Below are 14,229 nucleotides of genomic sequence, written 5' to 3'. Positions count from 1 at the left end.
TGCCAGCATACATGGGCATCTAGGGCCCGACGGCACCTGTAAAAAAAATTAAACGAAAGACAGTGCGCACACTGAATTGCAAGGTCTTTTATTGTAATAAAACCCCGAACATTACTTGTCTAGCTATTAATTAGCTACAGATCCATGGGACAGGTCCCCTTCATTCCGTCTAGGCATCTGTATGGTACTTGGCAAGTATAAAAAGAGACTTCTCTCATCACAAGCCTGACGCGACTGAGAGGTCACTTGAGGACAATCTCATAGAAATAAATAGGGATACTCTGATTTAGCACCATAATTGGGGTATTTTGCTGCAGGTGAAAACTAGGTTGTGGATTTCTACTGAATCAGCATATGGTGCTTTTGTTTTGTCAGTAGCTGTAGGACACAGCTCTTGATCTCCATGTGTCCCTTATGTCACAGACACTGCCGCCCTGGTGTCACTCTTCTGGCTCCAGTCTCAAAATAAACAACTCACGGATAGTCTGCAGACATTAACCTTCCGAGAACGTCTTAGAGTTGATAGTTAATCAGAAATTAGAATATGGACATTGTCATTGCATTGTAATGTGCATGCAATGATGTGATAGCTTGAAATGAAAGCTACCCTCTTGGACGCGCCTGAATGAGTTACGGAGGACATGGGATTTGACAAAGCTGCCGGTCTGCATTGGGAATCCATTGCTCAGAGTAAGGCTGCCAAGTACATTCTTCATTTAGTCCTATTTTTAACGCTTCCATTTCCAGGTTCAAGGCTTCAGAGACAACATCAGTAATCCTGGCTGGGATGATAAGGCTGAAAGAGTTATGTACAGTGCCTCTCATGAATTTTTGTATTTATTTTTTTAACATTGAATGACAGAAGGTTATTTAAGTCACTATTTATGTCACTATTATGTAAGATCCAAAGCACCCTGTCTCTCTTCCAAATGTACACTCTTTTTAGTTTGGTGCAATGAAGGACCCACAGCCTCTGCATATGGTGAATGATATGGGGTTTAGTGGTAACGGGTCTCTTCTCTCTCCCGCCATCCCCATCCCTTCACTTACACCGGCCTCGTAACGGCTCACATTTACATAGGTATATTTTGCCCCCTAAATATAACGGGTAAGTGCGAGCGCTTTGAGATATGATTGGGATATGATTGAAAATCTAAGGTGGAATTAATTGGATATTGAATGCAAGTCCTGGTGTAATCCACCTAATTGTCTGTGGGATGGGTGTTCACTAAAAAAGTCTAATGTCCTTGGGGTTAACAATAACTTTAGGCAGCGTGTTCTTATAAAGCCAGCTGTCAGTACTTCTAACGAAAGTCACTGTTGATGTACTTCAACCAAATTAGTTCCCTTTATTCACTGGTATGTTTCAGTCTAACCGACTCACCTCCTCAGACGTCACCCATATGAGAAAGAGAGAGAACCGGAGCATAAGGTGCAGGCAAGCAATGGTGCTGTATATTACAAAGTGTAATGTGCAGACTTACCCGGATCCTGTCGTTGGTCCGCTGGTTCACCTGCGATCCTTGCTCCACGGTCCAGTGTGTGTGGGTAAAGGGGTGGGTGTAGGTCCGGCTAGACCATATATACACTATTAACGTGGATCATTTGGGAGTATGGTGATGCTAGGGAAGTACAGAGTAAGTGGAACAGGAGCCTCTTTTCGCGGAGCTGTGCAGAGTGATATTATTGAAATGAGATTAATAGATTTTTTAACACATTTTCATAAGAATTCGTAATGATTTCCACTGTGAAAAAGGAGAATTGACAGAGTTCTTGTGTACTTTTAATGTCACGATTTGTATTCTCTTTACATAGTATACTATGCCCCCATCTCACAACGATGCATAACCAACACTCGCTAAAGGGGTTATGTCATCCTTCTGTATTTAACACACAGTGGTAATCTGACATTACCGCTGTTTGTCACTGCATCGCTCTCGTAATCTTAGCTGATTGGCTAACATTACTTTATATATAATATTTACCGCTATTAACTAACGCCCGCACCCAGGGGTGCGGGTGATAGTCCCGTCCTGGCCTGGGGCCACCTGGAGAGGGGGGGACCCCTTTATTGGGTGGGGGGGCCCTACTTTCCAGGAATCCCCGGCCTTTGCTGACTATTGTGGGGTGATTAATGGGGTGATTAATGACCTTATGGAGTGTGTCCCCCGGTTGTGGCATTACACCCCCGCTAGTAAGAGCCTGGTGCTGGTTTCGCAAAATACGGGGATCCCTACTTATTTTGTCCCCCTTATTTTCAGAGCTAGAACAGTCTCAGGAGCCCGTGCTGGTTGTGCAAAATACAGGGGACCCCTACTCAATTTGTCCTCCATATTTTTGCAACCAGGACCAGCTCACAGAGCCCTGTGCTGGTTGTGCTTTTTGGGGGGGGACCCAATGTAATTTTTTTCTTTATTTTAACACTTACATGCACATAACACACAAGAACCATACTAAAATCGCCAGCATGAAGCAGGTCTATTATTTGGGGGATGTTATGTCCTTTAAATCTGGTAATTAATTATCAATTTATTATTTTAATAATATAATATTTAATTTATTACATATATTATATGCAAATTATTACAAATAAAATTATAAAGTAAACTTATGTTAGAACAGCTCTGACATGCTTCCTCCCACCCCATCGATGAAGAAAGCTTTCAAAGATTAGTATCTGTAGTATCGGTAATCAGCATTACATGCTGACCTGCTGTCTATCACAGACACTGGTCCCGTCTGTTTATGGCGGTCCAGTGCCTGTGAATGGTACTTGATTCAGTGCATGCACATATTCCCAGTCACCCAGTTCATTCTTCCACACAACCAAAACAGAGAAGCAATGTCTCTCACACAGTATTAGCAATCTTTGCCAGAACAGCAAGTTTCTGTGGAACTCTCTCAGCACCACTACTTTGTTGAATTCCGTTGATGCTGTTTGCAATGTTGTCGCGATCATCGGCGATATCAGACAGTTATGCAAATTAATGGCAATTATTAACATATATGCCCTTAAATGAGTAGGAGGACGAACTTTGCTGTGAAGCTTACAATTTGTCGCTCTGCACATTAAGGCCCAATGATGGATCGTTAGGTACTGGTGCAAAACCAAAGTACATTGTAGCACCCACCTGGTCTGTTGACCATGTTTGACCTATAATTATAAATGAGTGTACAGCTGCTGTTATAATGTTACATTTAAAGCTGTGTTTTTTTCTGATTGATAACGTGGGAGTAGCTCACATCGGCAGACTGAAAGGTGTCATTGCTTTGCTTTGTAATAACATTGTAAGGGGGTTAGGGAGAGGATTATATTTGTGTGCAACAGAAGTACAGTATATATATTTATCTATATGTCACAGTTTCCACTTTATGAGATTCATAACTGAAATTACTTCTCCGGCTCAACATGATGTACGTGAGATATCTGAACAAATGTTCATGAGAGAGATGGATACGAAGGTCTTCTTATGTGATGGGACACAAATTTGAAAGCTGTACTGTTTTATCCTATCAAGGCTTACCTGATGAGTCCAAGTTGAGACAAGGCAACAATTACCTCTTTAAGGTCCATACAGTATACCACGCCCCCTGTGTAGGCTATACCAATTACTGCTGAAGTTCTAGGCCACCCTTAAATCCTCTCCCCACCTCAAAACACACATGGTGAGCGAGGTCATACCTCCCAACTATTTGTGAGTCAAGCCAAATGTGCCATCAGTAGACACAGGGCGGTAACTAGGGTTGTGCGAGCGGTGTGCAAGACCGATGGTGTTTGCACCTGTAGCCTGGACAGACGAACAACAGCCACCGGGTACATCCTGAGAACGCCTTTGGCACTCAGCTTCCTGCACCCAGCCCTCTTGTCACATGTACAGGACCGGTCTAGGACTCTCTAGTGTCCTGCTATGGCACTGGTGGGCCAGTCCCCTCAATTGAGAATGTCCCATTAAAGTTCAAACAGTTGGGAGGTATGTAAAGTTTAACTTTACCTTCAAAAACATACAGTATGTGTATTTTAGACCAGCCTTGCCTGCTGCAAATGGTAGCAAAGATAGAAATGTCTGTTAATGTGCAGATGAGGGGAATATTGGATAGGAGTCAAATTTAAAAGTGTTTTTAGTGGATTTTATTCGTTGAGCTCTAAATTGTGGAAACAAGTTCTTGTCCTAAATCTCTAGCTCTTAAGCATTATGGATCTATACTTCAATTTTATTTTACAAATGTGAGTGATGTCAACACTTGACAGTAATCAGCAGTGACCTCTCACAGGTCATATTGGAGCTATCACTGTTATAGCACAGATAATTTGGACAAAATAAATAAGACTGTGACTTATTTGTGTTCAAGGGATACCCAAGTGTATTTGATCTACACAATTCTCTAAGGTCCAGAATGAAATTGACATGGTAAGTGTCCATATCACACCACTATACGTAAATACTTATGTCCTTTGTTTCTCTTTTATCCCTTGTTGTGTGTGACAGAGTCCGACCTCCAGATCTGTGAGCAGAAGACTCCTACGTGTTGTACCAGGAAGATGGAGGAGAGTTACCAGGCAGCAGTGAGGGGAAAACTGGCTCATAACATTCAAGCCTTGAACTTCGAGTTCAAATTCATGATTGTCGCACATACACATGCCTTCCAAGGTTAGTCTAACAACCTTCAAAGCTTCAAATGCTATTTGAGAACCCACCCCTCTCTATTTTAGAACTTCCCTTACTCCCACATATACAATACACACTATTGCCCCTCACATCTACCCTATTCCTCCCTGTACTACCCACACTAATGCCCCCTCACATCTACCCTACTCCTCCCTGTACTACCCACTCTAATGCCCCTCACACTTACTCTACTCCAACCTACACAACCCACGTAATGTCTCCTCACACCTGCCCTACACCCCCTGTACTACCCACACTAAAGCCCCTCACACCTACCCTACTCCAACCTACACAACCCACATAATGTCTCATCACACCTACCCTACTTCTCCCTGTACTACCAACACTATTGTCCCTCACACCTACCATACTCCCACCTACACAACACACTAATGTATCCTCATAACTAACCTAGTCCCCCCTGTATTTCCCACACTAATGCCCCCTCACATCTACCCTACTCCTCCCTGTACTACCCACACTAATGCCCCCTCACACCTACCTTACTCCTCCCTGTACTACCCACACTAATGCCCCCTCTCACCTACCATACTTTTCCCTGTATAACCCACACCAGGGCCCCTCACACCTACCCTACTCCCACCTACAGAACTCACACTAATGTCTCCTCACATCTAACCTACTTCTCCCTGTACTACCCACACTAATACCCCCTCGCAGCTTCCCTATTTCTACCTGTACTACCCACACTAATGCTCCCTCATACCTACCCTATTCCCACCTATATTACCCAAACTAGTTGCCGCCTCACACCTAACCTACTCCCATCTCTACTACCCATCCTAATGCCCCCTCACACCTACCCTAATCCCACCTATAGTACCCACACCAATGCACCCTCATTCCTTCCCGACTGTCCCTTCATATTTGTACTGTAAGTTAGAATGACCCTTTCCATAACTGCTCTGCCCCTCCCGTCTAATGCTAAGTATCAGATGCCTGCGTGCATGTGTGGGTGCGCTTTCTGAGCATGCACAAAGTTATAGTAAATAGGCTTTATTCTAATACAAAATTTGCTAATAACAAGGTTTATTTTGGTTATTGGTGTGAAAATACAATGCTTGCCTTTCACGTGGCTTATAATCATATCAGTGGTAAAAGGCCCCAAATATCTAAAAGTGAAATATGGTCCATATAAATAGGAGTCTGACATTTATGTAAGGCTTGTTTAGAGGTAAATTATGAAGCGCACAGCATGATGCTTTGGTTCGGAGTAATGCGTCTCCCTCAGTTTCACCTGCCTTTGTGCTGCGGTGCGGAGCGCCCATTTTGTGCTTTGCAAATTGGCTCCAATATATTTCCAGTTCTCTCATTTTGAGAAATGTTTAAGCAATTACAGTTTCAGCTTTCTATTTTATTACAAGGTTGAAAACTGGAAATCAAATACAACTTAGGCATATATTGGCATTGATTTGTTGTTGAGAAAAGCTATGTAATTGTGTTTTAGAAAAGGTGAGTACAGATGTGTCCTTTTACATCTTTGCTGCAGTCACGCTAAAAAGCCCCTTTCAGCGCATCAGGTCCTGTGAGACTATTCTAGCGCCAGGTGTCTTTTTTTTCCGACGAAAATGTGTTTAAGTCACAATGCGATGTGACTGGGAAGCACCAGCAGACTGTGCTAATTCATTTGGTATACGACACTTGTATATCTGTGTGCGAGTGAGTCTCTGAATCTGTATACAGAGTGCTAAATGTAGCGGTAGCAGCTTTTTTCATTGCAAGTTCCATTGTGGCTCATATACAGACTCAGTCACACACAGATATACAAGTGTCACATTAATCAAATTAATCAGCACAATCTCCTGATGTGTCCCATTTGCAACGCATTGCGACTTAAACATATTTTTGGTGAAAAAAGATGCAAAAAAGACGCCCGGCGCTAAAAGAGGGACCTCGTGGCTCACGGCAAATCGCGCTGCGTGGCGTATTGAGGCTAGATGTATGAGGACATATCTGTACATCCTAGGAATGGCATAGCTAGAGGCCTTGGATGCAATGCAAATTCGCCGCCACCCCCTCTGTTGTCCAGTTTATGGCCTCAGTCTGAGCCAATCATTTTTATTGGGCACCTGAAATTGCTTTGCATAGTGATTACTTTTCTTCTTTTGCTTGGTGAAATATCTCCCTCCCTTTGCACAGAAATATCGCCCTCCCACTGCACAGAATGACCGCCCTCCCTTTGCACAGACATGACCGCCCTCCCTTTGCACAGAGATGACCACCCTCCCTTTGCACAGAGATGACCGCCCTCCCTTTGCACAGAGATGACCACCCTCCCTTTGCACAGAATGACCGCCCTCCCTTTGCACAGAGATGACCCCCTCCCTTTGCACAGAAATGACCATCCTCCCTTTGCACAGAGATGACCGCCCTCCCTTTGCACGGAAATGACCCCCTCCCTTTGCACAGAAATGACCGCCCAACCTTTGCACAGAGACAACCACCCTCCCTTTGCACAGAAATGACCGCCCTCCCTTTGCACAGAGGATAGGGTTTGGCACTAGGGGGTGGGGGTTGGGGGGGAAGGGGTGGGTATAGGGTACTTACCTGCCCTATTGGGTTCTTCTCCCTGCGGGCTGCTGGCATCGGGATATGACAGCCACTCATAGGTGCTGCTTTCACAATCTCCCTGAAATGCTTTTTCAAAAGTAGGCAAATAGATGTCACTTGGTATGTCATCAAGTCACATACACATCTCTTTTCCATACCTACCTCTCCTAAAACAAGTTGGTGAGTATGAGTAACCCACATTTGCTGTAACTCAGTAATACATTTGCTTTCATTTCCTAACTTTGCTAATAAAAAAGAGTGTTAGAAGCTGATTGGACTGTTTTTTGAACAGTTAATGGCACCTGTTTTCCTAAAAGTCCCTCTGTGTGTTCTGAACAATCCAAAAACAGATTGATGTTTTTTTACACTGTAAGTGCCAAGTTATGCAATTCAGCTTTAGCACAGGTACTTCTTATAAGTACTCTGAACACTACTTGGTAATAACTGGACAGCCACTGTTTCCCTATGTCCTGTGCTGCTTGTAAACTCTAAGGGGTAACTTTGTTATTGAGAGTTTTTAGAAGAGATGTTGCCCACAGCAACCAATCAGATTCTAGCTATTATCTGCTAGAACAGGGGTGGGGAACCTTTTTTCTGCCGAGGGCCATTTTGATATATATAACATTATTTGCGGGCCCGGTGCAGGCCACAGCCCCTCTGTGTAATTTCACATTGTGACGGGGCCACAATCACCAGTGATTACAGCAATCCTGAGGATACTTCGGGGAGCTGTAAGGGCAGCAGTGTGACCGTCTGAGGCATCCTAAGGACACTCCAGGTGGCACTGCTGCATAGATTCTGGCTGCAGGGTGCCATTATAGGCTAGCAGAAAAGGATCCGAGGGCCAGACCAAATGATTCCGGGGGCCTTATACGGCCCCTGGGCCTGAGGTTCCCCATCCCTGTGCTAGAAGGTACTAGTTAAATGTTAAGTAGAATCTGATTGGTTGCTATAGGCAACATCTCTTCTAAAACTCACTTCTAAAAACTCTCACTTTAGTAAATTTACCCCTAAGTATCATCCAGTTTATGTTGTGATTACAGTGGTGAATGTGTGGGCCTTTATCTCTCCCCACAGCTGGCGCACTTGAATTATGAACTGAGTATGAGGCTGTAAGGATAAACTGAGCATATGCCTTGCAGCATGACAATAAATTGCTCGTATCTTGTCTCCTTTACAGAGTAATGTTGGCATTTGGCAGAGCTTTAAACAAACAAATAGATGTTAGACAAATAGAATTTATTGACAAATAAACCCACCACAATGAATGCCTAGCTTACCTTTTTGAAACCTGACCTTTTTGAAACTGTGATTAATCTTTTGCATTAAAATGTGACAAAAAAAATTATATATCCTTTTTAAAAAATGAATGGGTTTTGCTGACATGGAAAAATGCAGCAGCTCTGCATATGATATAATATAATATACTGTAATAAGATACAGCACAACTTGCTGGCTTTAAATGAATGTTGCACCCAATGGAGGTGGAACTGTCACAGCACCTGATTCAGCAAGGATTGCAGTTGCTAATACGCACGCCGATTGTTGCGTTCTGCGCACGTGTTCGCAGTGTGCGTGTGCGAACCGGTCACTTCGATTGGGACTGCCATCGCAGAGGCTACACAGACCCCTCGCAGAGTGATTGACAGGAAGTGCCGTTTGTGGGTGGTGATCGGGGGGTGGTCGGCCGAATGCAGGCGTTACAGTGCACTCACACGCCGTTACAGGGGCGTGCATAAATTATCCACTGCGATGCCATACGCAGCCTGAGATCTCATAACGTGCATGGTTGTTAGCAATTTCTGAGTAAGGTCAGACCTTGCGTGTGTGCAAGTGTGCGTATGGGTCCGATGGTACTCGATTGTACCGATAGTTTCGCTATTCTGATAAGTATTACGGATGTGCATATGGTAAAGTGGGTGTCGTTATGTAGTGCTGAGTTTGCATTGATCGCAGAAAAAAACTGCGTGCTTACGCAGTATTGCAATCCGTAGTGAATCAGGCCCACAGTTCCAAACTAAGGCCGGGATGTACTAAAGGGAAAATGCCGATAAAAACCCCCAAAACAGGGTTTTTACCGCATTTCCATATGTACTAAGGCCCGGACGCACTTTTATCGGTGCATAGGGCAATGGCAGAAAAACCTGGCATTACCCTGTAAAAGCCTATGGGCTTCTTACCGCACCTTGCTCCCACCAGTTCGCCGCTGCCTCGCCGCCCCGCCGTGGCCCAGCGCTAGCCCCCACTCACAAGCTATCCAGGGTCGCCAGCCTGCGCTACTCCTGGGTCCTCCGTCTCCTCCTCCTCCTAAGCTTCTTCCGGGTGCAGGGAGGAGGAGCCCGGGGCTTCCTGCACAGGTTACCAGCAGGAAGCTCCCAGGGCACGGAGGGGGCGGGGTCGGCGTCGGGTACTTCGCAATGGGCAGCTCTTATCGAAGAGCTGTCCTTTGCGATACTAATCGCATATGTTAGTACATATGTGATTAGTAAGGTTGCGGTGACTGGCCGAATGGTCACTGCAACCTTAGTACATCCCGGCCTAAGGGCCTCATTTATTACCGAGTTTTATCACCAAAACGAGTGATAAGTTTCACTGTATATGATAAATGGTGCTCCAGCCAATCAGCTCCCAACTGTCATTTTTCTAACAGTTGACAGTTGGGAGCTGATTGGCTGGAGCACCATTTACTGTATCATACACAGTGAAACTTATCACTCGTTTTGGTGATAAAACTCGTTAGTAAATGAGGGGCCTAAGTCATTTGCAAACCACAAAAGTGTAAATCATATTTTTGTGATACTGAGTGCTTTCCCTTTTTTACTTAACTTGTATTTTTTTTTAATAACTGTTGTCCTGATTGATGCCAAATTTACATATGTGCCAGACCCGTGTGCATGTTCACTAAAGCATAGCATTCTTTGTGACCGGTGCCATCATGAAAGATTTGGGTGTCCAGTAGTTAGAGCTACGTGGACAATTATGTGGGGGTGAGTGGTCCTTCATCCTGGGGGAGTGGGTTTAGCTCTTTATCAGGCCCGTGCACACACACAAGGGCCCTGGTACTAAGTATCATCCCACCCCTCAGCTCTTCTGGCTGTGACAGCCGAATATTGACCAGATGCCATAGTAATAAAATCATGCTGAATCTCCCGGATAAGATATATATGCAATAAATGCCTTATCATCACTTGCAGCAAACTGAGGGCCTGATTTAGGGCTTGATTCAGCTGTGTGCATTGCTGAATGCAGATTCACGATTATTCGGGAATCTGCGCATGGACCCATTCTGCAAGTGTTCTAGTGTTCTGATTGACAGGCAGAGGCTTTTAAGGGGCGGTGCGGGGATGGCGTTTTCCGGGAATGGCCAGCCGAGAGACTGTGTGGACGTACGCAGTCTTCTGGGCTCATAAGCCGACCAGTCTGAGTAAGCTGAGTCCACCATCGCGACCATCGACCCCCGATCGCAACTGCAGCAGGGGGTGTCATGCAACTGCGATTGCAATAGCGATTATGCACGCAGTCTCACTGCGATCATATGCTAATCCACTGCAATACCGCCGCAGCACAACATAAGGACGCCCACCTTACCTTACACACATCCGTGATACTTAGCAAGACTGCAAAAACATCGGTAACATCGAGTACCATAGCAGCCTCATGCACACTTGCACAAGGTCTGACCTTACTCAGAAATTGCCCGTTACGCAGTGAGAGCTCAGGCTGCGTATGTCATCGCAGTGGATAATTTATGCACTGTCCTGCAACGGCGTTCAAACGCACTGACACGCCTGCGTTTCGCCGACCACCCCCATCTCACCACCCCCAAACGGTACTTCCTGTCAATTACTCTGCGATGGGTCTGTGTAGCCACTGCGATCGCAGTGGCTGGTTTGCGCACGCGTACTGCGATGCATACGCATCTGCAGAACGCAACAATCGCCCAATTGCGTGCGTATTCGCAGTTGCGATCCTTGCTGAATCAGGCCCTTAGTGCACTAAACTGAGTCAGGTGACCACTCTGAGAATATGGCCACACTTCTTCCCTCCTCAACCACTTTTATATCACTCCCCACCTCCTCCTGTCATACTGGCTTTGTCTGTGAGATTTATGGAACTTATATCACTTTCTGTGCTCTCACTGCTGGGAATTGTAGTATTTAGCACCAAGACATTGCTGCCTACTGCCTGGAACTCTGTCCATCTTGTCAGTCAGCTTTCTGGACCCTGCTTTTCCCCCTCTGATAAACACTGTGCAGGGGTTATATATGCCCTATACTCTCCAAAGGAATAACCTGATCCCTTTTTAGATATTTTCCTCTATACACTGCATCAAATCGCTTTACACAGTGTACCCTTTCTACCTGGAATCAGTCATTCACAATACGCCTGTACACAGTATATTATTATTATTATTATTAGTATATTATTAACAACATTTGCAATTAAATTTACATCCCAACAACTATTACTCATTATATGACACTACTTACTGAACATGCAGCACTTTAATGCTAGCTTATATCTGAGCCATCCTTAATATTCCCCATCACTAGCTTTGTAAAAGCTAAATGAACCATGCCTACTCCCAGTTGACACACGAGTCATTGCCCAGTCGCACATCCTCAGATAATCACTGTGGCTGGACTTAAATGACCCTTGTCTAGAATTTTTACATATTTGTGCTTCATGGATTTTAAGTACAATTTTCCTCCCTTTAGCAGAAACTACAATTGGCTGGGATAACTGTCAGTCATTCAGAGTGTTAAACAGTTGACTATTGCGGGAGGGCAATGACGAATTATATCGCTAGCCCCTCCTGCCATAAATGTAGCTTAGTGTTCTGTTAATTCTAAAGATACATAACTAAGGACAGTAGAGATAAGTGACATTTTCAACACTGTTCCACTAGATATTTTGCCGTATTCCGTATTTGCCCCTGAAATTTTACGTTTCACTGGAATTTGGCCATAACTTTCCCGCACCAAGCGCACCTCACAGGATAAACACCCCGATTCTATTGGTAGTTTATACATTCAGTGTGTAATGGCTTTTTCTGAGGGATGGTGAGATAAAAGCAGAACTTGATGGTGGTATCGTTGGACCTTCTGACTTCTGTGAAATGTTCTGGCACAAAACTATGTCATTTTTTTCTTATCTCTTTGGGGTTGTCTTCATAGCAAGCCTCCCTGCTGGCTGGACCTGTAGCATGACATTGATGTGAGTTTTAAAATCTAATTAAAGTATTAGATGTTTTCCTGTGTTCTCAAAACTCAGTTGCAGCAGTAAAGGGATCATTTACTAACATTGTATTTAGGAGCAAAGGCTGATCTGTACACTAGCAACCAATCAACAATTTTCTGTCTAGTGCAAAGTAGTCAATGAAAGAACGCATCTGTTTGGTCGCTATTTTTTTAAACAGTCCAATATTTGTAATTAGATGCACATTAAGTAATGAGCTTTACAGCATGATTCTGAGTCACATGCAAAAGCACAGAACAGAGGAGCGCTCCAGGGGAGAGGGGGCGGCTGCAGGGGACGCCCTTCCTCTCTGTCCACTACCGCTGGCTGCGCCTGTATAGCAGAGCAGCCCAGCGGCGCATCGGTCAGTGAGAGGTGACTGCTACAGCAGCAGTCTCCTCTCTCACTGCCCAATGTGCCGCGTGGCTGCGCTGCTATACAGGCGTAGCCAGGGGTAGTGGGCAGAGCAGTAGGCCCCTCCTGGCTAAATAGTACCCGCTCCCCCTCTGTTGGCGCCTCGGTCTGTGCAAATATTATACCGATTGGTGCTTCTTTATACACCACCATCAGTCACACCATGAAAACTTGCTCCAGCTCTATGGCATATGCAGTTTCTCCGTCTGACCAGGGCCTCTTATGCTTCCTACTGTGTGGAACGCAGCCGCTTGCATTGACACGTCTGAGGCAGTCCCATAACACACCCACTGAATGGACCCTTTGCATGCACTATTAGCCACCTGCCCAGGAACGGCCATCACTTTGCCGCCACATTTTAGATACAGTCTGACCTGATTGCAACGGCATCCTTGTGCGTACCCTCTGTGAAAGCATGTGGCGTAGGCACTTTAAGAACTTTTTCGTTCGTGCGCTGTTTGAAATAATCGCTCAACTACGTAAACATCAGCATTACGTTCAGATTGCGTGCAACTCGGAATTAGGCCCTTAGTATCCTAATTACCAATAAAACCCTTTTCTACTTATTTGTTATTGTTGCTTATTGCAATTGAAAATATCACCAGGGCAACGAAGCAATACTCAGTTGTCCCAGCAATACTGACCTGACTCTGTAACAGTTACCTTAACGTTTCTGCAGGTCAGTCTCTAAAAGTTGAAAAATAGATTAAAATGATTACAGAAATATATTAATACTTTGAACATTAGAAAAAAAAGGATTTTATGCAAAGTTTAAAGCATTGTCGAAATAATTTCCAACTGTTATTTGTAGACTGAGATAGCGATTACAGAACAGGTACTGCGATGGTTCATGTACCATCATGATAAGCTTCCATGGGCACATGCTTGGGAAAGCTGTAGACAGGAAACACCGCAGCAAACCTTACTGCCGACAACAGCAGAGCTATGGCCACAGTTAATTCTTTATTGTATTGGGTCAAACAAGATAAAGATCTGTTTATTTTCCACTTTGGAGTTTATGTACTTAAGCCTTGGAGAGAGATTAAGTGGATGGAGATAAAGGGCCTGATTCAGACCCGTTCGCTAGGCTGCGTTCGCACGTAGCCTGCCGATGTTTGCAATATGCGCATGCGTATAAGACGCAGAGCGTGTGCGCGAACCAGTCCATGCGATCCGGAAGCGTTCTCTCGCAGTGCATAGACACCTCGCTAGAATGAGTGACAGGACGAGCCATATTTGTGCGGTAACGGGATTGTCGATGGAAACGGGGGTGTGGTGGTGTGAACACAGTCTTAACGCTGTTTCAGAGGCATGCATAATTAAGACGCAGCATCGTAAT

The 14,229-nt window shown here is 44.7% G+C and overlaps 1 protein-coding gene across 3 annotated transcripts in view; it reads left to right on the top strand.

Annotated features, from left to right (window-relative positions):
* The window catches only part of LOC148534364 (glypican-5-like), a 318,714-nt gene that overhangs the window by 104,463 nt on the left and 200,022 nt on the right, over positions 1-14,229 (top strand). For all 3 annotated transcript variants that reach the window (XM_088466433.1, XM_088466426.1, XM_088466419.1), the window contains exon 2: positions 4,488-4,649. In XM_088466433.1, coding sequence (XP_088322559.1) covers positions 4,541-4,649 — 109 coding nt within the window. In that variant the 5' untranslated portion in view covers positions 4,488-4,540. The remainder of the gene's footprint in view (positions 1-4,487; positions 4,650-14,229) is intronic.

The sequence above is a fragment of the Taudactylus pleione genome, unplaced genomic scaffold, assembly GCF_031769625.1.
Source record: "Taudactylus pleione unplaced genomic scaffold, aTauple2 ptg000066l, whole genome shotgun sequence".
Taxonomy (NCBI): Eukaryota; Metazoa; Chordata; class Amphibia; order Anura; family Myobatrachidae; genus Taudactylus; species Taudactylus pleione.
This window is presented reverse-complemented; position numbering and strand designations above follow the sequence as displayed.